This window comes from Corvus moneduloides, chromosome 5, assembly GCF_009650955.1.
Source record: "Corvus moneduloides isolate bCorMon1 chromosome 5, bCorMon1.pri, whole genome shotgun sequence".
In the NCBI taxonomy this organism is placed as follows: Eukaryota; Metazoa; Chordata; class Aves; order Passeriformes; family Corvidae; genus Corvus; species Corvus moneduloides.
In genome coordinates, this window is record NC_045480.1 from 37,336,646 (window position 1) to 37,362,698 (window position 26,053).

At 40.0% G+C, this 26,053-nt stretch overlaps 1 protein-coding gene across 3 annotated transcripts in view; it reads right to left on the reverse strand.

Annotated features, from left to right (window-relative positions):
* The window catches only part of GALNT7 (polypeptide N-acetylgalactosaminyltransferase 7), a 71,987-nt gene that overhangs the window by 24,961 nt on the left and 20,973 nt on the right, over positions 1-26,053 (reverse strand). For all 3 annotated transcript variants that reach the window (XM_032110014.1, XM_032110015.1, XM_032110016.1), the window contains exons 2-3: positions 15,372-15,826; positions 358-524 (exon numbers count right to left, since the gene is read on the reverse strand). In XM_032110014.1, coding sequence (XP_031965905.1) covers positions 358-524; positions 15,372-15,826 — 622 coding nt within the window. The remainder of the gene's footprint in view (positions 1-357; positions 525-15,371; positions 15,827-26,053) is intronic.

Here is a 26,053-nt window from a genome sequence, read left to right on the forward strand (position 1 = left end):
ATATTGAAAATTCATCAGAATAATTTGATAGTCTAGGTAGATTTTTATTGTAGTTAAAAAAAAGAGACATCTGGATTCCTATTTGCAATAAAGAAAGGAATTACTCCTAACAGGCTTAACTCAGACTCCTTTGATACTCTTCAAACTACTTGTTTTCACAAGAGCTAAGAGAGATACTAGGTATCCCAGCTTTCTTCTATATACTGCCCAAAAACTGTGGTACAGAACTGTGAAGAAGCAATCTTTTCTTCCATAGTCAACTCAAACCATGGCAGATAATAAATCAAAAGAAAACTATTTCAGGAAAACAAAAACCCTTCCTTTTCTACAAGGAATGTGTTAATATTCCAAATGTACCTTTGTTGCTAAAATCATCAATCAGAACAATTTCTGCCAAGTATTTTCTTGGTGTTCTCTTAATGACACTGTGGACTGTCCTCATGAGCGTGGACCATCCTTCATTATGGAAGACGATGACAACGCTGGAGGTGAGCAGGTTATCATCATAATGCCAATATTTGCATCTGTAAAAAGAGTTGATTTTATTAGTTTTCACATGCTGATTTACAGAACTGCTTAACAGCATCCTTCCTTGTGCAAATGAAATCTTCCCTGACAGCTTTCCTTCAGATTTAAGAGAGACAGGATACAAAAGGTAATACAGCTTAAGTGCATCACAGATACAGATAAAAATAAAAATAAATAAAAATTTAAAAAAAAAAAAAATAGACCGTGTCAAGCACAAGTTTCAGACCTGGTCCAATTTCAGTGGGCTCCTTCCTTGAAAGATATGAAAACACATGGAGAAAAAAAAATACAAGAAAAGAGAGAGTTAAAAAAACCAAACAAAAATAGTGCAGACGACTCAGGTCTTTTTTACTGAGGGGTTAGAGATGATTTAGAAACAAGCAATATGAGTACTTCTGATACCTTCCACACTTTCCAATACCTCTTAATCACTTTTATCAACACTGGATTTAATTTGCAATTGTAATGTCCATTTCCCCGGTTGCATCCCTAAGTGAGACTGTTCACAGTCTCCCTCATTACAACCTGTCCAAGTATTTCCTTAACTTGAAGTTTCCCTACAGGATCTCTGCTCCTTTTCCAACTATAATAACACAATTCCTATCATCAAACATAGAGACATAGCACTTTTGATTTCAATGGGAAAAATCCTTCCTTTTTTCATCTTTCAGCAAATAAAGTCTCTACTAGAGAGATTCTGACTTTTCAAAGGCAGCTATCATGTATTAAGAATTTTTAGTGACAAACAAAAGCTTCTAAACTTACAGACGCACAAACTTCCATAGTTATAGTTCTCTTTATACAATAAAAAGCTCAAGTGAACAGAAACATCGCTGTTTTTAAAAATAATTACCTTAATCATCAGAGATCACCAGAGTTTCCAAAACTACATTCAGTTAAATTTGGAAAGAACTCACATAACAGATCCACAGGTATTTAAAGAGTTTCTCTAGTGAAGGATACATTTCACTTATTTTCAGGGAACAGCATCAATAGGCATTTCTCACCTCACAGAAAATAAAAGACATTGGTAGAAACATACTATTAATTTTGTTCCTGTGGGAGAAGAAAATTACAGAATCAAAACAGACTATAACAAAATTTTATCTAATAAGGCATTTCTTTCCTTAGGAGTGCTGTAAGCAATGTCTGAAGCAGGACAATCTCTAAAAGTACAATTTACTGACTAAAATCCCTCAGCTCGATAGCTTTTATGCCTGAAGTAGCTGCAGCTAATCATAGGTACCAAAAAAAAGTGCTAGACTGGCTGTTTAAAAAGTTCAGGCCACGGATGCTGGCCTTCCTTCCACAGATCCCTCTCAAAGATTCCAGCTGATTACACATTGCAGTACTTCCATTGGTAGCACAAGTGTTTAAGCTGTCAACAACTTGCCTAGCCATCTGCAGAGACAAAATGGATATCCTACCTAGGTGGGTTAAGTAGGCAGTGTAAAAGGAAGATTTAATATGTTTAATAACAGGTTTATAACAGAACAGTGTTGCTTCACACATATGTTCTCAGCGTTAATTTTGGTGATATGGTTATGTACAAATGGAGGAAAACAGGGTGTTATACTTTCAGAAAGACCAGCAGACCAGCTGAATGCCACTCAAGAGCTCTGTGTAAAAGGTAGCAGAATAGCACCTTTTGTCTCAAAGGAGAAGGCAGTAGCTGATGCAGCTTGCACTGCGCTCCTGACTTGCACCTGCAGCAGTTTAGCTAGGAAACTTTTTTGCTTATTTCCGAATAAAAAGAGAGATAGCTACAATGTTTCAGACTGCCTTCAAGGACAAAAACAAAGAAAACCTTGAAAAAGAACCCAAATCTTTTGGTTGCTTATTTCTCCCACTTCCTGCAGTATGGCTTAGTCATATTTAGGAATAAAATGGAGAAGAGCATAAGAATGAAGGACAGCAAGAAACTTTGCATAATTTAAAAAAGTCGAACCTATTACAAAAGCCTGGATTGAACAATACATCTATGAACAATTCATAAGCATTTTTTGATCTGTATTTAATACATTTTAAAAACACAAACCCAGAGGTCTAGACAGGCTTTTTGTTACAAAGCCAACTTAAATCTCCTTAAATCAGGTGTTGCTAAATGTGCCATTTGCAAGCAGTGAAGCACTACATTTACATAAGATCATGCTTCCAGTTTTTTCCAGACACTTTATTTCACTTATTAGACAGTTCACAGACCGACTCATCAAGACTATAAATTCTGACAGACTGCAGTAACTCCCATGCACAGTCTTCTTCCTCATCTTGAACTGAGAATTAGAGGTTTGAAATATAGTAGTTGTTTTAGATACGTGCAATTAATAAACGTTTTAATCTCCCTGGCAGGTTTTTTTCAATAAATGTGAATGTTGCTCAGGTATTTGAGTGACAAAAGCCAGAGGTCTCAGCTCACATCTCCTTCACATTCATAGGGAAGGAAGCAGGGAAAGCTTTCCTCAGTGGACCATTTCCTCAGTGGAGCAGCACTGACATCCAGTGGTTGGCAAACCACATACCAAGAAATGATAAATGCATTTTCCTTATGTTTGAAGCTGAATTTTACAGCACAGGTTTCCCTGTAGATTTTAGGCACCAAAAAAGGAAAAAGTATGACTGAATTTCCAGGAACTTTCTTCATTTTTAAAAGAGAGGGTGAAGTAGATATGAATGTTTAGGCAAAAGCTGCAAGCTATTGAAAATGGGCACAAGCAGATTCAAAGTACAGAAGGGTCTGTGACAAAGAGGGTCTAGCTTCATCCCCTGGGTGCGGTCCTGCCCACATACTAGCACAGTGCCCTTTCAGGTGTAGCCTGCAGGCCAGCTGTGGCAATACTCTATGCACCAAATTAATAAAAAAATTCACTTAAAAAAGATCTTTGAATTCTTATTGATATGGCTGAGAGGATGGCACATTGCAGCAGATATGCAGGAATGACAAGGTAGTATCCTTAAGCCAGGCTTGCCTCTAGACACTTAACATCACTTTTCCTGAGCCCTGTAAAGAGTAATGGGGAAAGAGGAACAAGTGTGCACAGATCTACGAAGGGCTGGCAACATCTTCCTTGGGCAGTGCTGCAGGGAAGAGCTGCTCTATTTGTGTCCCCTTTCCTTGGGGAACTCATGGGTAAAATAAACAACATCTTCAGATCAGCCCACGAATAAAAACTTTCCATTCCCCAATCAGCACTGGTACTACTGAGGAAAAACAGGACTGACTCATCATTGAAGCAAGATGAAACCTTTCAGAAGGCACAGTTGTGATCCAATTGAGAAACAGGGTGAGTAATGTTTTTTCTGTCTATTAGCCTGCATACTTAGGATGTGAATTAGTTCTACTCCCTCTCCACCCCTGGAGGGAACAGCACTGCTGGAGCCTGCATCATGTCAAGGTCCCCTTATCCCTGGGCACCAGCCACAGCAGAGAGGAGCACTTTTACAGGAGACCCTCTGCACAAGAAGCTGAGCATCTGGCCTGGAGTGCTCCTTGGCTTGGGGAAATTTCTGCTCTTACAGCTTTGTACTCTGTTCATCGGCTCGCTCTCAGGATGGCCTGGGGCCCCACAGTTGTGAGTGTGGGTACTTGGTCCAAGGCTGGGATGACTGTACAGACTCCCTGCTAGCTACCCCCGAAGATGCAGGTATAGACTCAAATTTCCTCAGGCTAAAAAAAAGCCAGAAGTAGAGTCTGCTTCTCCTGGAAGAGTAATTCAACCACCAACAAAAACGCAAGAGCTGAAAAAGGAGAGCACCTTGACAGCAATTTAAGGGTGAGCCCCATCAGATAGAGGGCAGTTTAAGATCTGGAGCCAACAGAAGTGTTTCTCCTGTCACGCTGAATCCCTAGCTTTCCCAGTATACCAGCACCTGAGCTCCAGAAGAAGAGGTATCATGGCTGCTTATCATGACTCTCCACCCCTGGGTCAGCTCTCTAACTTGCACCTGCACATATCAAGGACACATCAGTACCCTCTGGATTTTAAAGCACTGTACTTGTGTGCTAAGACCAAAATGTACCAGACCAGATTCCTCCAAGAGGGCAGGCAGCTGCCATCCCATTCCTGTAACCACTCCAGCAGCCAAAGAAGCTCCTGAGAAGCTAATCAGTGTTGCAAGATAAGGGCCCTGAATCAGTACAAAGCTGAAGGTCTCAAATTAGTATTTATCCTGAAATCGTAACCGACATTAAAAAATGGAATTTCTCTTCTCCATTTATATATAACTGTTCACAACTTTAAATTGTATTTTAAATTTTATTTCACGTTTAAAGTGGTATGAGATTCATAGTTGTATTATGACCTATTATAATTGCTTTATAGTGCATGCATTTTTTTCAACTCTTTGAAAGAGTCCAGCACAAGCAAATCCCAAAAATAAGTCAGGAGATCTGTTTTCAGTTTCAGTTTCCTTTTCTAGTAAGTCCTGTTCTTGTCTTACAAGGAGATAGGCATTCAGCTGACAGCATGCTGTTTATGTATTTTTAATACTGAATTCAGGGCTCCTTTTTATTTTAAATCACCAATTTATTATGACTACTGCAGTAAACTGAATCTAACCCCTAGGAAGATGGATGGGAATTTTTTTTTTTTTTCACAAAACACCTTCAGCTGTTTGCTCATCTGTATGGGTGACATCACCAAGGTCATAGCTGAGACTGGCTGCTTGACAGAAGGATCATTGCCTAAGTCTAGAGTAGACAAAATAGACAGAAACAGATCACAGAACTGGGCATTTCTTTGTTAGGATACAACTAAGTAAATCTAATGCTAATACTGGATTTGGTACCTGTGAAGCCAGTCTTTGGTACCTATGAAGCCTTGCAGGGTACTTTTATGCACCTGCAACATCAACAGAAGATTACAGCAGTCAACTTACAAAATAGGGGTTCTGGAAGAGAAGTAAACAGACAACCCAAGAAGCACAGACTGATCAGCTGAATAAATGTTTTATTCCCTTCTGCAGATAGCATCAAAACCTCTATTACACGCTACCAAGCAGCTTAAACCTACACTGAAACAGCATTTGCTATTTTTAAAATAGCTACAAGCTTTGCCCATTTCCATTCCTGAAGTAACTTGCAAGGCTATGTGGCTACATTTTATCATTACTGCCCTTGGAAGCAAAAGCTACATCTACCATACCTCTGAAAGCATCACAACCCAAATCCAGGGCAAGGTTTGCATAGAAACCCGACCTTAGGGTAAGAGGAGAATTAAAGCAATAACTTTCGCAATTCTTCTAATCACAAGATTCTTGCCCATACTATCACTTATCCGACACTGAAAAAATTGAAGCAATAAACACCACAGGGCAGGAAAGCTGGGGCAGCTAGGTGGCTAAAATAAATTCCCTTCCTCAGGGAAGGGGAAACTCCCATACAGCCAGATGGAGCAAAAGCCCTCTGCTTTCCTGTTTTGGTTTGAAGGGAAGAAGACCTCACAGTTCTAGAGGCCTTCTGCAGTCTGGTGACACACTGTGGGTATTGTAGGGAGGCTGTGCCTAATTTTGGATTTATCAAACTTTTACAGGCTTTACCTAATGTAATAAACAACTAGAAAGAAGCCTGAGGCAGTGAGCTCAGTCTCTCAGAAATACTGTATTTCCACCATGCCTTGCTCATCAGATGTTGAACCTTGAAGTTCCTACCCATGCTCATCTGGACTCCATTATAACTTGTATCATGCACATTTATTTGAATGCTCTAGCAAAGCACAGTCTGGTTACACAATAACAAGACAGAGCATAAGAAGTGCATTTCATTTTTTGGTTTCACATTCAGATTACAACTCATTTGGCAAAATGATTCCTCCTCATGCCCCAGAATTTCTATGCTGCAAGCCGGCGCCTGGAGGGTTACACAAACAGCTGCAGGAAGTCGCTCACACTCTTCTCTGCCCCTTCACTGAAGTCAAGGTTTAAGACACAATTTAAATATACTCCAGGTGCTGTGCTATATATATGTTTTTGTTGAGTAAGAGGTCATGTTCAGAGCTTGGTCATCTCATTTCATGTGTGTACACAGAGAGGTAAGTAAATCCAACTACAGATAATACACCTGGTGCCTCTGTCAACCTCTTTGTACTCTTTGGGTGAATTATTTCTCCCTCAGAACTTAACATTTGAAATGCTAGCAGCCAACACTAAAGAGACAAAGGACCCATTTTCTCTGTAGTTTTCACTACTGGGACCTGAAATGTTAACAGAAAATGCTGGGTTTTGCTTTAAGGCCAATGCCTGGAATTCAAATATCTCCTGACCACAAGAGATGCTCTCATAATACATGCTAATTACAATTTAAACATCATTTTTTTTTCCCTCCAGGAGTCTTGCTGGCAGTAAGGCAGCTGATAATCTGCAGTGGAAAGCTAGCCCTCCTGATTTAGTGTGACCACTATAATTCACCTGATTCTCAACCCCAGCTCTCACTGAGGTGCACAAAAATTTATGTGCACACTATAGAACTAGTTTTCTTTGTTACAGAACAGTTCCAGAGTATGATGTGGCATTGGAATAAAAGATTTTCCCAAGGCACCACGTGAAATGAAACCAAGTCCCTAATGGCTCATTTCCAATGATACAGATACCAAAAGTAATTATTGAAATCCTTTTTCTTGTAACAGTATCAAATATGTAATTTGTAAAGTGCTATAATTAAGGAACTAATCACATTCCTGAAGAAAGCAGGCTCCACTCCAGAGCCTTTCTATTCAACCCTCTTAACTACAACAAGATTGACTGGACAAGTAACTACTTACTGGAAGAGAACATATTAAATTCATGTTTTTTGCCCAGATAAGACTGTCCATTTCTAATGGGGAGCCAAGACTCATCTGCCTTATTTTATACCCTGAGTAACTAGTTACAACTAAAGATTTTGGTATTTTTTTACTCCAGTCCAGCACTAACCATTTTCTATACAATTCAGTATTTTTAATAGCATTTGGACCACACAAAGGGTCCAAGCTGTCACCATCAAACTATGATAGGAAAAGCATCTTTACTAACAGCTCTGTCTTACTATCACACAGCTCTGCATGTACGCATTCTTAGTAAAGTTAGAAGTCTATTTTTGGCAAGAATTCCCTCCTCTTTTTATGCTAAAATTAATTGAAAAATAAAACCAACACCCTTTAAAACTACATGTGCAATTTTTAAAAACAAGCCAAGTCTCATTCCCTTTCGTTTTATAAAATGAGCTGCAAGAACAGTTGTCCAAAAATACATTTCTCTATGCACACAACACTGTACTCAAGCAAGGAAGAGTTACCTTTTCAGGTTTTTCAACAAAGGCTCATTGTCAGTTGTTCTGTTTGAAGTCAAAGGTGACCTGTGGCAACAGATCCAATTATTCAAGTACAAATTTGTACGGCCCAGGTGCTATGCCCTGTAACAGCAATAATGTCCTTATAAAGGAAAACTCAAACTGGATAATCCGCAGAAGGAAAAAACACTTAAAAATATTTATTCTGCCGTGATCATACTGACAGATGTGTGTGGGTGATGCAGCTGAAATTCTGGCTCACTGTGATGAGTAGACAGCAGTTATTTATTGTCATACTGAAAAAAAAAAATCCATCAAGAGATTAATTTGTCTCATGCCATAAACATTAATGATGTTTCCTCTCCCAGTCAAACTATTCCAGATAAAATTCCTTCAACACTTGTCAAAAGAAGCTGTCAAAAAACAGCTAGCTTAAATAAAGTCACAAGACTAAAACCTTCTGGGTCAGTAAGAATAACTTGTAAGCAATTCTTCCATGGGTTGGATAACAACAGCATATCAAGCCTGAGCAAAGCATGTTGAGCTCTAATCCTTTCTTTCAGCCAACACAGTTAATTACCCTGGCATGAAATCTGATCGGCACTAAGAACATCCCTGGCTCAAGGGCTCTACAGTAGTGCAAGTTTGTTAATAGGAGAAACAGGGAGTTCCACAGTGCACCATTTAAAATATACTGTAAGAGAATGCTTCTTGACTTCAAAAGTGCAATTAGCATGGCTCAAACCCAGAAAAATACAGGAATGAAAATGGCAGGTGTGGACTGGAGCGTTCTACTGTGAAAGTGGAATTCATAAAGGAAAACCTACATTGATTCTAAGTGGTTTTGAGCTAGAAGTATAAAAAGAGGCTACTGCAACTAATGCATCATGGATATGTATTTTTTAGAAATACAGATTCCTTGGAACATCTTGCACTGCTTTGGTCTTGTATAACCAGGTGCAGCTCCTGTGAGCCATACACCAGACTCTTCCCAGAGCTCTACATCTGTAGTCATCACTGGTTTTGTCCATCAGGCAGTTTTCTCTCCCTTTTTGACTCTTCCATGCATTATTTACATGTTTCCTTATATTTGCCATAAGAAGTTAATTGGGTTGGGTGCTACAACTTTGTCAAAAAGGGCCAAGGAATGGCATCTTTGAGGACAACCTCCACAAAACACAGGAGCCATCCATTCCCATATGAAGTAAGTTGAACAGGCATGGCAGAAAACCCACCTGGCTGCACCAAGAATGCCAGAAGGTAGAGGAGGGAAGGTAGAGGCATGGACTAGCTACCTAGAAGGAGTAAAGAAATATTGCCTGAGCCCACAAAGAGAGAAGTAAAGACAAAGCTTTGTGGAGTTCAAATCCGTAAGATGGAAAGGGCAACGAGAAGAGCTTGTAGGCTGAAGAAAAACTAAAGAAAACATGAATATACTGATAAAAGAAATGAAATTTAGTGTCAAAGGACACATAAAAGACCCAGACACTCAACATCTGATTTTCTTCACTGTTTACTTGTAAGGTTTGCTGTCACACCTCCTATGTCCCTGAGTCTAGGGGCAGCCTGCAGAAGGGAAGGAATATCCACCACAGAGGTGAGCCAGGGACCACCTCCCTGGATGTATCACAGCAAAGGGGATAAACATGGCACAAGTCCATGGGACTGGATGGATGGCACCAGAGGGCACTGAGGAAGCTTGTGATGTCATTGTGAGATCATGCTCTACCATATTTACAAGGTCCTGGTGCTTGACAGCGGTTCCTGAGGACTGACTAAAACAAATTCTTGCCCACCTTCAAGAAGCAGGATCCAGGAAATGATGACCTTGAATTCATTAGCAGCGGGTGAAATTTTCGGAACTGATTAACTTTAGTTAACTTTAGTCCATGAAAGACTGCCTTCTGCTAGAATAAATCAGAGACAGTTTACTAGAGTTTAAGTGTGTCAGGGATTGTCTAGCATAAGGATAAGGGGAAGCCATCAATAGAACTACACAGAACTACTGGTTGTCCAAGAAAGACACTGTGACGTGTATGGAAGAATCAGAGCACCTGACAGGACAGAAGACACAGGCAGGAGACACCTCCTTTTGAAAAAGGGAACTGTGAAGAAGGGAAAGACAGCATGATTAAAAACCAGATGCTATTAGCAGTAAGACATACATTCTTTAAAAGCACAGAGTGGTGTCCAAACAAGGGAAACAAAAATGAGCATTAATTCAAGCTAAGTGCATGTAAATAATAAGATCAAGTAAAAAAAATAACCAAAAAACCCCAAAACCCAAGTTTGAGAAATAGCTTACTGAAGCATGAAAGCTGCTATTGAAATATTTTTTTCAAGCACCAGAAGTAGGATGCCTGCCAGAAAGTCTGTTGGGCTGATACACAATCAAAATGACAAGAGACCACTTCAGAAGCAGGAAGGTCAAATTAAGCATTTCCGTTGAACTCTTAGCAGTGCCCAACACCAGATACCCGACGAAGAGAATAAAAAAAGGGCAAGTACACAGTGATACTTCCTACTAAATACTCCTATCTTCAGATAATCTGCATGATAGCTTCTACTAGAATTTTCTGCCATGAATAGCCTCATGGCCTTTTTTTTATTTTTAATAAACCCAGTATTTCCCAAACAATGCAACATAAACTGACAAACTATTGTAGAGTGTAAGTATTGCTGACTCCAGTCTCGTTATCAAACAGAGGAACACATGACACCAATTTTTTATCAAAGGGCTCTGGGAAGCTAAAGAACTGCAGAGCACTAAGTCCTACTTCTGTGTTGAATAGAAGCTAGTAATAAATAACAAAATTAGTAAACCATAGACACAGCTTTTGTGGAAAAAAAGCCATGCCACAGAAAAATATTATCATCTTTTGAAGAAATCAAAAATTATGTGGACATGAGTGAGGCTATTAATACAGTAACTGACTTTCCAAAGTATTTGATGAGGTTCTTTGCTTTCTTTACAGGCATAGTTCTTCATCAAAGTATGGCAGATTTCTTAGGCTAATAACTGCCAAAGTCTATTAATTCCAAATTTTAAGTGTGTTTGAGACTGTAAGCAGCATAAATGTCTGTGCTGGCAGCTGAGCAGTCCAACTCCTCTTCCAGGTCATTCCTGAACAATAAGGAAGTTCTTGGTAGTTGCAATTAAAATGACTATAAACAGCTGCAGAATAATTCAAGAACTCTGTCAAGGAAATGAGCCAGCAGGAGAGCTCAGTGCAAGTGCAAATGATTGTATATGGAGTGTTAGACCACTCAGTGCATATACTCAGTGCATTACCACCAGGAGGAAAAAAAAATTAAAAATCTTGGAGTCAAATGCAAATAGGTCTTTCAGAATTTTAGCTCAGAGTTAGTGAAAAGGGAAATAAAATAGCAGGAATAATAAGGATGGAACATGAAACATTTATATAGCAACTTCATGGAGAGGTCTCTGATATTCCCATAGCACAGGGCAGCAGAGACACAGAGGTACGTAACAGTATCCATATCTGGGAGGAGAGGTTAAAACAAGCACCACGTTCTGCAGCCACTGACTCAGGATGTCATTAATTTCAAGACTATAAATGCATTCAAAAGACAAGTCTGTGCACAGAAAGCCGTCTATGAAGCATGACAACCGCATTGCAATTTTTGGCTCAAGTGTCCCAGTGCACTGGTTGCCAGGAATGAAGCTTATCCATTCTTTTACTTTTTCTCACTAGCGTATGTTCTTGGCCAGAGCTAAAGTTGTCAAGAAAAACATTCACTGGTCAGACCCAGCATAGATGCATTTTTTAAGTTAAATTTTATTTTCAGTTACTCTGGGCAAGTGGATCATTATACTGGTTAAACAACTCAATTCTTGTTATTCCTAGCAGTGATTCTCCACAGTGATCTCTTGGGGCTTTTTTTTGAGAGAACATACCTTGTTACTCGATGGCATTCATCCTCAAACCTAGATCCCTTTTTTATTTCCTTAGCATGGAAATATTTATTTCCTTATCTTGGATCCAAAATAATCCAGAAAATTTATCACTCTAATTTTACTTCAGCTCTACCTCTGTGCAGACTCCCGATTACAAAAAAGTAGAATTCAGGGAGCAATAAAATTAATATTCTTCTTCCCAAAAGCTAACATTAATTTTATTGCAGGTCTGCTAGGAAACAGTGATAACATATAAAATTCAATATAAATGACTGCTCTTAAACAGCTGCCACCTATCAAGATGATAAAAATAGATCCAAAAAAGGTAAAAATCACCAAGTTTAAAGAAACAGTTTTCTTCCAGCTACTGTATAGAGGTTTAGGCAGGGCCTGCTAAGCCTGCTCTACTTCTTTGCAGCTAGAAACAAGGTGGAAAACAGGTATTTCTCTACCATAACCCAGTTTATGTTCCCCCGGCTCTCTTGCGGAGTGCTGAAAGACCGCAGTGAGATAAGCCATCTTTTCAATTTTGTGCACTGACTTTTAAACATATACCCATATATTCTTGATTTTGTTTAACCAAACTTATGACTTGTTGTATGTCAACACAAGTGCTGGGCATCAACACTGAAATATATTGGTTAAAATCCATAAGCCAAAAGTAAGCGGCAAAGCAGAAATATTCTGATGTACCTGACAAAAATCTTCAACACACCATCCCATGTCATTCCTCTCTACAGGATGCAGCAAGAGTTAAGGCTTTTTACAGCAGCTGAGACTGCCCAGAATCACCAGCAAAGTTCCTACTGAATCAATAAAGGCAGCTGGCAAATCATCCTGGCAACATGTCAGACTACAAAGTCAAATCCAAACAGCAGAATTGAATCTCCTTTTATTGGCATTTCTTCCTTCTTCTCCCTCCAGCAGGGACAAGCCCTGAGGCTACATGGCTTTTAAGCTGAGAGTTCTTGCAGCGGTTTTTCACTCTTGCTAGCACAGCCTGGGAAAGCATTTGGCATACTTCACTGAACAAACCTGACTGCACAGGGTAACGCTTAAAAGTTCTGATGCTTGAAGAAAGAGAGGGCTGAAGGGAGGTCTATCTCTCTATGAACGAACAACCCAGTCTTTACCGGAAAGATCTTCCTCACTTAGCAATGCAAACATACTACTAACCAAAAAAATATCACTATATTGCTCTTTGGTAGGATAAAAGTGAATGTTGGCTGGCCTTATCAACCACAAAGGCTTCTGGTCTTTTTAAACAGATCAGTGGGAGGAAAATAAATGGTGCATCCAATAGGTAATCTGCTACCTTTTGCTGCATTTCTCGCTGGTATTGGGGGATGAGCAGCAAAGAGAGCATGTGGAAGCCTGAAAGCATACAGCAATATCAGCCAATCTCACATTGCACCCCCTCTCTTCTGCTGTTCCCAGGAGAGACACAGAAGCTATAAACCTTTAACCTATTTAGGGAATTGCAAGCATCCCAAGTATTCAGTACATAAAATAAGTGATATAATGTTGTCTGAAAGATACCTTTTGTTCACATTGTTTTTTCATGCTGTTCTGTTTACTTGCTTAGAACATTAAATACTAAAACCTAACTTTGATTTGAGCAGCTGGCTTTGACCTCCACGAAGGCTTATCTGCAGCTGTGCTTTAAGAGAACAGTTTCTAAAATTCATCTTTTCACGGCTGTCCCTCCTCTTCCTCAAAGTATTTAATAATTTTTCAAAATATCTATTTATTAATGTCCTTCAGACCAGAAGACAAATTCTGAGATTATGCCAAAATTACTTCAGGAAGCTACAGGTATGGAACTACTTGGCAGATATATATGCTCTCTGATGCCCTTCACCTCGAGTAAAAATGAAGGGGAGGGAGTACTTGAGTTCTGCTGCCTAAGATCTGGCAGCTCACCTGGGCAGAGGCAGCCCATTCCACCCGCATGTGACACATTGCCATCTTCCACTTTGCTGTCCTTGCTTCACTCCTACAGAGTGAAGGGCAAGGAAGGAGTGTGCTTCCACCTCTTTCCTTTCCTCTCTCTAGAGAAGGCAGGGCCAAAGCCTGTTCCGCCAAAATGAGCTCCTGGCAATAGCAGGCAACAAGCAGCTCCACCCTGCTCAGTTAATCACAACACCTGACAGGAAAATGTTTTTTCTTCAAGTTTTCTTAGTCCTGTTGCCTCCTACAAAAGGGATCCCAGTGGCTGCAAATGCCTCAGCAGAAGCAGCAGTGTTTAGGGAATAACCTCCTAAAAAGAAAATGCTGACCTACACAGGTTACCCAGACCATTTCTTCCCTTTCAGAAAAATCTCTTTAGTATGAAGGACCAACTTCTGAGCACAGCAAAGAAAGAGAAACAAAGGGAAGCCCCAGGACAGCTGGCACTTCCTTGCCACCAGCAGCAGACAGGCATGGTCCTCTCCTCTGACTGCCAGCAAGTGGAAACCTTTAGTAAGTCACCTGAGAAACACAGCACAAAGGAAGTGAAATGCTGCACTCCATGTGCTTAATTTGCTTTCAATGAGTGCACACCATGCAGTAAATTCAAGCAGCTGTACATGCATGGGTATGAGTCAGACTCACAGCTGGTCAGTTCTCTCCTACCTTGCAAAATGAAAAAAACACCATCATAAAAGCCCCTAGCAGAGCCCCAGTAACCAGTCAATAAACCACCAACAGATTATTTACCACAGCTGGACACATACAGCCCGGAGATAGGCACCCAGTCCAGGGATCCCCATTGCTGGGGATGAGGGGGAAGTGAAAATTGCGAAGTACTTAATACCTAAATTCATACACTGCCTACAAAACCCCAACCAAAAACCCAAAAACCAAAAAAAAATACCCTACCATTAAATCAGTTTGCACAGAAGCCTGTCCCTAGCTGATATTTAACACGGAAAATTATATCAAATGCAGATTAACCTGAGAGCAAAATTGGCTTCAACATATATCAAAAGTTAAAATAGACTGTGTAAACCTGTTAGTAATTCTTGAACAAATGTTAGCAACTTTCCAGAATTTTCCCACAACAAAGTAGACACCCTTTCAGCAAGTAAACTAATGTATTTTCTAAGATTTGTTCCCTCTTTAGAACAAATGCTGAGAGAAACTCTTAGAAAACTATTCCAACAAGCACTGTGGCAGATCCATACTTCTGTTACTGCAGGTAATTAGGCAGTGTTATTTAAAGAGAACAGTATTTCTTTGTTTCTGTTCTCTCTTTATTTATGGTCCATTTTAAAAGCATTGGGGTAAATCAAAACTGAATAAACTAACTAAGCATAGGGATGTCTAATAAAGATAATCCTTCCTTCCTGAAGACAAATCTTAAGAACTTATGGATTAAGAAAAGATATGACAACAAAGACTGTGGCTAGACATGGAACATGCAGATACATGCAATTAGACACTAAAACAGATTACTTCAGAGATAAATCACTATAGCTTAAGTATTCATGAAAGGAATCATTGCAACAGCATTAAGAAGAATATATGGAAACGTGTTAATAGTATAGCACTCATACCTTCAGTACAAGAAGCCTTAAGAGGCCTAATAAATAATATTTTAAGCATCAACTCAGATATATGGAAAGCAAATAACTGAATCCCATAAAAACAGAGCTAAGAGAAAACAGAAGGTTTGCTTACTCTTCTTGACGCAAGTCATTAACGCTCCGATCTAGTGAGATCATATCACTTGCCACCATATTAAACCCAAACTCTTTAATGCTGGCTTGAATGGATTCTTTGTAATCTGGTCCTAAAACATATGGCTTTGCTTCCTCTCCAGGGCCACCAGCAACTCCATGAGGCTCAGGCTCTTTGGGTTCAAAATTACCAAGGACTCCAGGTCGTAACACAGGATCTGGGTATACAAATGTCTGAGGTTTAAATGTGAGATACTGCCTCTGGATGATGTTTTGCTGCTTGTTATCAACACCATGATGATTTAGTTCATTTTTGGCCTTATTTTTCCTTCGAATGGATTCCAAGTCCACTTCCACACCTTCAACATGTGGCCAAGGTACCACAGGTTTGAACTTCTCATTTCCTAGTCCGTGGTCTCCTTTGTTTGGCAGGGGTCTGTTGGCTTCTTTGTCATCCTATATACACACATAGAGAAACAGCAGACCATGTCAATTGATGATCCCTTTTTTATTTACATCCAGTAGCTTAATGCACTAAGAGTTGGTACCAAATATATGTTGAGCAAGTATTGAGAAGTCTCTGCTGAGAGGCTGAATGAACACGTTTTACTAAGGCTACTGACCACTGGAGAACATCACCAGCCGTTGTCCACACTTACCTCGGTGAGTTGGTCCTGGAAATGACTGAATGCCCAAAGCATTCCCAAAGACCAAATACCCATGTAGGACACGTTAACTTGAATGTAGTTCAAGCTGTAGTTCAAACTGATATGCAGGGGGCACTGACAGAGCGTTTTATGAAGGAGAAGGTGACATGGAGGCAGACAGTGCCACACTCCAGAGCACAGCGGCCTTGGTCCCACTGTTGGACAGGGGCTGTTTCTGGGGTTTCTATGTGCACTTGTGACTCAGAGCTCAGCAGGGTCTCAGTGGTTGCTAGATACAGCCTCAGATGGGAAAGACTGCTGTAACTACGAGTAATCTGGCACACACATCTGCGGCAGCTGCGAGCCACATATAGTCCCTACCCTCCACAAACCCCCCTGCACCCCCCAACTCACTCCCACCAAGCTCCCTCTGCTGCAACAGTTTATTTACAGCTGGGAGGTGACACTGATGGCATTGGGAACAACAGGCAGAAATGAGATCAGCTGCATGGACACAGGCAGACCTGCCTGGGGAGGCAGTACTGGGGTGAAGAGAATTGCCACAGCCACTGGCATCTCTAGCATCCTTGTTTAAAACAATTTCACTGCACTCCTCCCTCTCTCCCCACCAGGAGATTTGAAGTTCTCACTGAGAAGAAAGGCTAGGATTTTGAAAACTGCTCAGCATTTTCAGTGATCAGCGAGGTTGGTATGGTTAGAACAAGGGTGTGTGATTTTGGAAGAAATAGACAGAAAGGCTTTGAAGTGTCTGAGTGTGAAGTCTCCAGAATACAACAGCACTACCCATGAAAGCGCTCCAAAACACACACTCACTGCTTTTTTCAGTACTACTGTCCAAGTATGATTAGGGAAACATTGCTGAAGGTTCAGATTTCCTGCTAAAATTGTTTACTTGTAAGCAGGACAAATGTTAGATCATTCAGAAATCTGCAGGAAACAACACACATTTTAGCAATGTCTCAGAATCAAAAAAAATTTGAGATCAGAAGGATGTCACCTAATCAAACCTGCTGAAGGCAAGTTCACAGTTAGATGGGGCTTCTCAGAGGCTTGTCCAGTCACATCCCTTTGTCCAGTTTCTCAGGACAACCTGTTCCAGTTGCTTGACCCATCTCACAGTGAAGTTTTTTTCTTCATACCTCAGCAGAAGTTTCTCATGTTGCATCTTTTCCTTTCAGTCTGCACCCATCACAAGAATTTATTTCCATTTTCTCTGCAACTTCTCTTTTTAGGGTGAAAAGATGCAATTAAATTCCCCATTAGACTTTTCTCCAGTCAAACCCAGCCTCTCTAGCAGGTCTTTTCTGGGTCCTCTGCATCTGTTAACATCTCTCTCGTGTTGGGGCAGTGTGGGAGGAGAAACCACACACAGAACTCCAGACAGCTAAGTTCTTTCTAGGGCATCCACCCATTACGCACTCTGCCTTTACTGCAACAAGGGTACAGTGCTGACGCATGTCCATGTTTAATTAAACCACACAACACTTCCTACTACTTTACACTATTTTCCTCACATCAATCCACATAAAAAACCTTCAGAAATTAAGAAAAATACAGTATAGAATATTTCTAGGTTAACATGGTAACAATGGGAGTCAGACTGGCTCCAATTCAAAATAGTTTATTCAAGAAACTTTCTGAGTTCTCTGTGATAGTTTAAACAGGGAGGACATACAAGATGCAGAGGAGTTACATTATTCTGTTATTCCATCATCATTTTTTGAGGAACTCAGAAGTCTGTGTTAAAAAAGGGAAGTTTAAGGGCATGTGAAAAGGCACATTTTGCAAGCAAGTAGAAGGCTGCCATGGATCTAAATAAAGCCCTGAGAGGACTTTTGAAGAGAGCATCATCTCACACTTAAACCTAGAAATCAAAAGGAAGGCTTTGCCACTAGACTGTCAGAATGCTGAGCTCTCAGCTTGCATCTAATTCCTGCTCTGAGTGCGGAGGAAGCTATAAAAGCCAGCAAAACAGACAGCATCATAGGAAGGATGCTTAAAGAGAGCATAATTTTGACTACATAAAATTTCATGCATTTATGTATTCAGTAATATTTAGTTCTGGTCTCCACATCTCAAAAGGAGTCAGAGAAAGTACAGAGTCGGGTAACCAGAATCAAGGAGAAGGTAGAAAGGTATCTTGAGATGAAAGACCAGAAAGGCCACTTCATCTTTCATCTCCAAGACTCCGCAGTTTGGAGATGTGATGGCTTAGGGATATATAACTGAAGTTTAAAAAATCATGAAAGTGATGGATAAACCAAATGGAAACCCACTGTTAACTGAGACAGATGACAGGTCCATAGGGGGACAGTAAAAGGGCTGGGAGAAATCTTATGAAAATTTGAATTAAACAGCTGTAGATGCTTGAAGTCCAAAGGGAAGGCAGCATCTAAAGTAGCCAGGTTTGCACACTGCCACGCTCAGTCATCACCCTGGCTCATTAGTCTCCATCAGACAGGACTTTCTTATTCCCCTCATTACTTATTATTGTGTGGAATTAAATAACCTTTCATTCCACTTCCATTACCTATAAAACAATTATGAGCTTCCACTTAGCCAATTCTTTGACTGAAGCATAACACTTCTGAAAGAAACTTGTTTATTTTGCTGCTGTCAGACCTATGACTTATCCTGTATTACACTTAGCCTCATTATAACTGGTATGCACAATTTGCATTATAATGCATTTATTTGCAGTTCCCTTCTACGCATCAAATATATTCCATATGTGCTGGCCTAGAAAAATATTTCCTAAAACAAGGAAATTATACTCTAACACACAGACACACTCATTGACCCCAATATCTATGCACAGAGGACAAATAAGATAGAAGGCACTTGTGGGTTAACCTTCTGCAAACCTCAGCATGACACAGCTGCTCACTCCTTCCACCATGCCCCTGGACACACACCTAAAACACAGCAATCATATGGGATGCTATGAACAAAATTAGCTTAATCTCAGCATTTTGTGGACAGTTAAAAAAACAGAAGTGGAACTAGCAGTGTTTAAGTGCAGGGTGCAGACAACAGCTACAGGATGTTATTCATTTCTCCACAGATAACTGAGACAAGAATTTTCCAAATACTGTCTGGAAAAAAAGCAAAGTCAAACCACAATCAAAGAACTACTTCAGTCATCTTATAAACCACAATGTCTTAGTTAGGAACTTCTAGAGCTTCCTCTCTCTTTTATGAATTATGATCCACACGCCCTTAAAAAAAAAAAATAATGACATATCAAAAATATCAAAAATCTGAAATAATTTTTAATCAGTGTTCCTCACTGATTACAAGTTTGGCTCAGGTAAAAGTAGTCATACAACAACAGTCAAACTGGAAGGCATGCATATAAAAATATAAACCACAACAACCTTTCTAAAGTGGCAAAACAAGATGATCTGAAAATTATTTAAAAAGCTTTGAAAAAGATAATAACAGCAAGGTGAAGGGAGGGCTCAGCAGAAGTGAGCACAACATACATCTGAAAACAGCACTTCTATGCTGTCCAAAAATGAGGGGAGAGAAGCAAAAACTGCATATTCTCTCACATCTAAAGACAAATAACAAAACCAACAAAATCTCATTACATCTTTATAAAAAGGACACATAATATAGAAAAAAGTTTTTTCCACAGATCATTATTTTTTTCCATAGGGCTGGACCTAGGATTTCCTACCAGTTTTCTAGATCCAGTTTGCTGCATGCTTCTTTATTTTTTGAATGTTTTTTTCACTCCTTAGGGAAACATGTATGAGTAACTGCAATGGGTGTTTCCAAAACAGTGACGTGACATAAATACAGTCACTACCTGACTTGTAAATAAAAAAATGGGGGTCATTCATTGTCATTTTACTTCACAAATTAGGTGCCTTATTGCAGAAGACAGGAATGCAGTTGAAGGTATGGAAAACATAACTGTTTCCCTTTGAAAATATGCCTATAAATTACACAAAGTAAAAGGAAAAACCGTGAGAGGTCTTAACAAAGCTGCAAGAACTGTCATCTGGTAGGAGGGCTGGAGTTGTAGCTGGCAATAAAACTGCCAATGTGAAAGTTGCATAATCTGCTTTTCTTCAGTAACTAGTTCAAGAATGGCAACTCCCTAAAACTGTCTATGAAATAATGTCTGAAAAAAAATTGATGTTAAAAAAGTGGATTTGCTTCAGAATTTTCATTTGAGAACTTCAGAAGAAGTAAAACAGGCAATGATTGCCTCAACACAGTTGTCTGACTCTTAAAGGGTTCCATCCCATTAGACCTCCCACCTCCCACCCCTGCCATAGTAGCCTCCATTCGAGCAACTAGGAATTATACCCACTGCAGGACCAGCTGCAGACCAGAAGCACACACAAATGGAAAAACACCCAGCTTCCCAAACAAGGATAAAGATCTATGGCACTTCGGCTATCACATAAAAAAAAAAAAAAGTAAGAAAAAAAGAAGCCTTTTCAATCACTACAACTTTTGCACAAAAAAAGTCTGTTTTAAGCTCCACATGCAGCACTGCCTCTAAATCATATTTTGCTAAACCTTCCATCAAGCAATTTCATCACAAGGCAATCCTGTTGACTAAATTAGGGCTGAAGCTGGACCACGAGAGTTCTTTTGTCAGATATGAGCAATGACATTCAAGTCATCTGGCTTGAAAGGGCCATTTGCTGTCACAGTGCCTGGGCAAAACAGTCTCTATCCTGCTGTGACTCCTCTCAGTGTACTTCAGAGGCACTCCAAAGGTGATGGAATGCATACTTAGAACAGATCATTTATGAGAACTGCACAAACACAGAGATAAATACAATTTTACACTAAGTTAGAAAAAACTTCTGAAGTTTAAAAATGCATGTTTGTAAAACTAACAGATTGCTAAATTGCTCCATTGCATGCTTTGTGCAACCCATGTGACAAACCATGCTGTTGATGGTATTTGTCACCAGCAATTCCAAGAAAATATAAATTTGTAAGCTATATTCTTATGTTCATAGCTGCCCTCAATTTGGACATAAACTGACAATATGAAAGTCCATTATGCAACCAGTGCTACCTCTCCATAGTAGATTTCTGCCCCCTTAAACATCCTGGGGGAAACAAAACAAATTTAAACAAGACTAATTCATATCTACCACCCTGGAATAAGTTTTGGTACATAGAACTACCATGACTATACAGCTTTGTACCACAGACACATTGCCGTGATGGCATCTCCAAAAAGCAAGTAATCCTATAAGACAATGACCACATCTATTATTTTTTGGAGTGTTCAGCACAAAACTTGGCCAGAGGCCACTTATGAATCACAAAGTCCAAACAATTAAAAATAATTGTGATGATATAAACAAGCAAGCATTACACTATATGCATATTCACATATACGTATGTTCTACTTATTAAAAAATACATAACCGTGAAGTGTAAGTGAGGTGCAAGGGCCACAAGCAGCTTTGGAGAAATGTGTGTTGAGCAGCATTTCTATACTAATGTGTTTTGTACTCCCACCTATACCTGAGGAATGGAAAATAAAATGTTGTGGGTTGGTTTTGATTTCTTCTTTTCATGAAATTTAACTAAAAAAACCAGCAGGGCAACTTCCTCCTTCACCCGTTTCCTAGATTTCACAGCATCTATCAAGCTGACTGACATGTGATACACTATTCAATGCCCTGCACCATCCTTTATCCAGCTTGCCTTCTCTCAGATCCCAAGCACCTCCCTGAGATGAAAAAGTTTTGCCAGGAATAGATACCTGTAATAAAACTGCTAGTCATCTGCAGGGAGCGAAATCCCTTTCCCACTCACTTCCTATGTCCTGTCTGATAAGGCAGAACAGGACAATCACTAGTACATACACTTCTGCAGTACAGAAGTCACTGAGTTTTCAGTAGATATCAGCAGACCACAGCCATTAATGTTGGCTCAGCCCACTGACAGAATAACAAAGTAGCAGGACTTTTGAGCCCCAAAATTACCTGCGCTAGCCAAGGAGAAACAATTTAGTGGGAAAAAGATCAACAATTTTATTCTATTTTACAGCTGATATTCCTGAGATTTGAGAGCATTGCTTGTGGAAAAGCAAGTGGCACATCCAAAACTAAGAAGGGCACATAGTAAAGGAGAGGAACTGTTTGTAAAGATGTGAAATTGTTAACAGTTCAGTGTTCTGCTATGATGAAGGAGTTTGACAGAATTTAGCATTCAAGTTCTGACTGACTTGCATTAATCTACATGAGTCTCTGTATCACTGATTCCAAATAATGGACTAAAACAACCTCCTGTTATCTAGTAATGAGTCAAAAACCAAACAATATCTGAGGTCATCTCGGCTGGTGTTTGAACCTGTGAGTTCAAGAAAGATGCTGAAGAAGATAAGCCTTAGTTTATCAAATTTATTTCATTTTTTGAATGAGTTTCCTGGGCAAGAAGGCCAACTAGCTTTTCCTGTCTTCTTGGATACCATCTACTTTGTCACAGCAAAAGCATTCATCTAGGACAGTGACTTCAGGCCAATGCTGCATACTGCCATGGTCTGCAGCCAACATTTCACACGGTCATTCACAAGGCACAGAAACTGGTATTAATCTATGGAAGCCCTCAGGTAACAAATCCTATGGAAGAAGGAAGGATACTTATTTTCAGTTGAATAACCTGATTCCCTGGTTATTTGGCTAACAGAAGGGAGCATAATCAATCCTGAGTTTTACCTGCTTACTTGCAGAATACCTTGTTTAAAGATATGTATCCACATTTGGATGTCAGCACAATACCCATCTAAGTAGCCCATTTAAATGAAATTGTTCCGTTGTGATATGATCTTTCACTTGTCAGGGCACCTAATGATACTTCCGTCATCCTCTTTGGCCTTGCTGTGCACGTATCATTTAAAACTCATGCAAAGTAATGCAATCCTGCCACAATTGCTCCTTCAACTTGCACTGCTTTACCCCCTCTCCTTGCTCTTCACTCCCTTTTCCAATGACATTGCTCCCCCAGAACTTCCTGCTGGCTATGTCTCTCCTGGAGTCTGGATTTTCTACAAATGCAATTGTCACACTCATATGCATCTGGTCCAGACTGAGTTAATTCCTTTACTTTGAGAAGTTTAGATACCTTCATTGAAAGCAGAGACTACCCAGAGGCCTGGCCAGAGTGCTTTGTGCCAAACTCAGTCTCTCACAAGGGATGCCATTGGCCACCCAAAACTTGCCAACTTCTCTCTCTCACCTTCAGAGAGATTTAAGAGTACAAAAAATGGCAGAGAGAACACGGCCTGTACCTTACCTATTTTACATGATTCCTCCTTAGGAAAGATGCAGTACTCCTGGAATTCCTGTGCGCAAGCAGTTTCTCAATTAGACTCTGCCTGACTGAAAGCAAGTAAAAATAAAGACACTGAGTGCTTCAGAACAAATTACTGTAAAAAATAGCAGTCTTATTGTCCTCACTGTCACTAGCACTCAGTGCTTGGAGAATATTGAACCAGCACTTAAACTGACCAATCTCCTTCCTCATTGCCTGAGATTCAACTCTTACTCAGCTTTTACACATCCCATCCTGCCATTCCTGGCTATGGTGACACTACCCCTGGTCCCATCTGTAGTCATGGTGTGTTAAGGAAGCCTTGACAAAGGTCCATTTCACTCAAAGCCCCCACTTACGCCCAAGAACTTTGCAGAGTTAACCACAAGCAGTTGTAGACTTATAGAATGGTTTGGGTTGAGAGGGGACCTTGAAGACCATCTAGTTCCAACCCTCCTGCCATGGGCAGGGGCACTTTCCACTAGACCAGATTGCTTGGAACTACATCCAGCCTGGCCTTGAACACCTCCAGGGATGGGGTGCCCACAACTTCCCTGGGCAACCTGTTCCAGTGCCTTACCACCTTCACAGGAAAGAGTTTTTCCCTAATATCTAATGTAAACCTACTGCCCTTGTGCCTCTCAATGTACCTCTCCTTGTGAGTATGGAGAGCACCATGTAATCTGGACAGTAATTAATAAGATTTAAAATAGAAAGACTCAGATAAATACCTGAATAAACTGATATCAAAGAAATCTGTCCTTGACTTTGTAACTTAAGCCTAGTTTCAAAGCCAGCAAAATAGCCTCTTATCATTAAGATTACAATCACTTTCAAGTAACAGAAAGATTCTTAAACTGAATCGTAAATGAAGCTGCTGCATTACCTAAGGGGATGTATTTTAGTCTCTCCCATGTTCTAGAAATGAAAACATGTTGGCACTAGTAACCTGTGCAATAAAAAGGACACAAAACTGTATCTGCAGCTGCTTGCTGTGGAGTAACAGAAAAGTTGTTAGAGGATCCTTGATAAGACACAAGTATGGTCCAAAGCCTCTTAAATCCTCTCCTTACAGACAGCACACTAAAGATGGCAGAAAACCTTTTAAACTCAGAACAGCAAGAATTGACTACAAGTTTATTACAACTAGACCAATCAACATTTTCAGTAAAAGAAAGCTGAAGTAATCATAGAAACATACAATGGTTTGGGTTGGAAGGAACCTTAAAGATCTCTCACTTCCAGCCTCCCTGCCATGGGCAGGGGCACCTTCTACTAGACCAGGTTGCTCAAAGCCCCATCCAACCTGGTCTTGATCAAGTGGGACAGAACACAAATAAAAAAGCATAAAAGCAAGTATCTCCCTATATACTGCGTATTTTCAGGTGTGTTTTTGCTCCTGGCTAATTAAATGGCTTTTTTTGTTGCATGCAAGTACAATTTGTCTGGTCCCAAGGAACCAGACCACAAGAGACCTGCCTGCACTGATCCTGGCTCTCTTCGTGACACAAATTGAGGAAAGACAAATACTGTACATCACACAAGGTAAGTCAGTTTAGGTTAAGCACTTAAGACTGATCTAATAAACCACCAGCTGACCCACTGACTGTAGAACAGTCTGCCACCAACTGCTCTTCAAATATCCATAACCTTCCTTCTCTCTCTGCCCAACAGATAAATTTCTACATACTGCAGTCTACGTTGTCATTAGCATGGCATTTCAACTACGAACTTCTGTAGAGTATCACCCACATTAATTCATTCTTAAACAGAGACTGCAGTGACTCAGGCCTCCAAGCCAACAAAAAAGCACCTGTTCATTATAGTTACCCTCAAATGCACCATATGGGTTACTGTATCATAGATGAGACTCCACACAAATGTAAAAAAACCCCAAACTAATTTGTATGCCAGTTGACTAATCTCATGCTAAATTCAGCCATTTAACATTTTATTGTATTTTAGTTGTTCAAAATTCTGTTCTTACAGCCAACCCCCACAAAGAGGCCAAAGAGAAGGAGAGCACTGAACCCTGGGGCACAGCTCTTCTACTGCAGCACCAGGGAGAAAATCTGTCCCAGGTAAGCAAAGCCCATCAGACCCTGACCCATCCTTCCAAGATAAAGTCTAGTTTCTTGTCTAGTCTTGGGACGACCCAATCAGTTTCAGTTTTCCTTCTTTTCCTGAAGCCGCTCTCCACATCAAGTCTTAGGAGATGTCAAGGTGCCACTACTCACAGAAAGGCCAACACGTATTGCCTAAAAAGTTAAACCTTTTTTCCTCAGGAAATCTCTTCTGAAAAATAGACTGCAGCAATGATGGCCCAAAGTGCAGGGTGTTTTTATCCTGTCTCCTTCCTCCAAGTGATTAGGAGGACCACAGGGCTATGTGGCTTGGAGCAATACAATCAGATTTTGAAAACAATGTTTAATCAGAAACATACCTGAGCTATAGAAAATTGCTTCATAATACTTTGACTAACACCTTTCTGGCCTATGATGCAAGAAGAAAAAGGGATACATACCATAATTAGACAACTGTCCACAACTTTTCTTTTTAGAGGGATTTTACGAATGCTTAACTGGATAAACTTAAATGCATAAACTTACGAGTATTAAGAACAAAATGGCCAATTGCATGAGACCCCATCTCTACCAGAGCTGACTGTAAGACGTAAAAAGGCTCCCAGATTTCAGATTTCATGACTCTTGGAGTATTT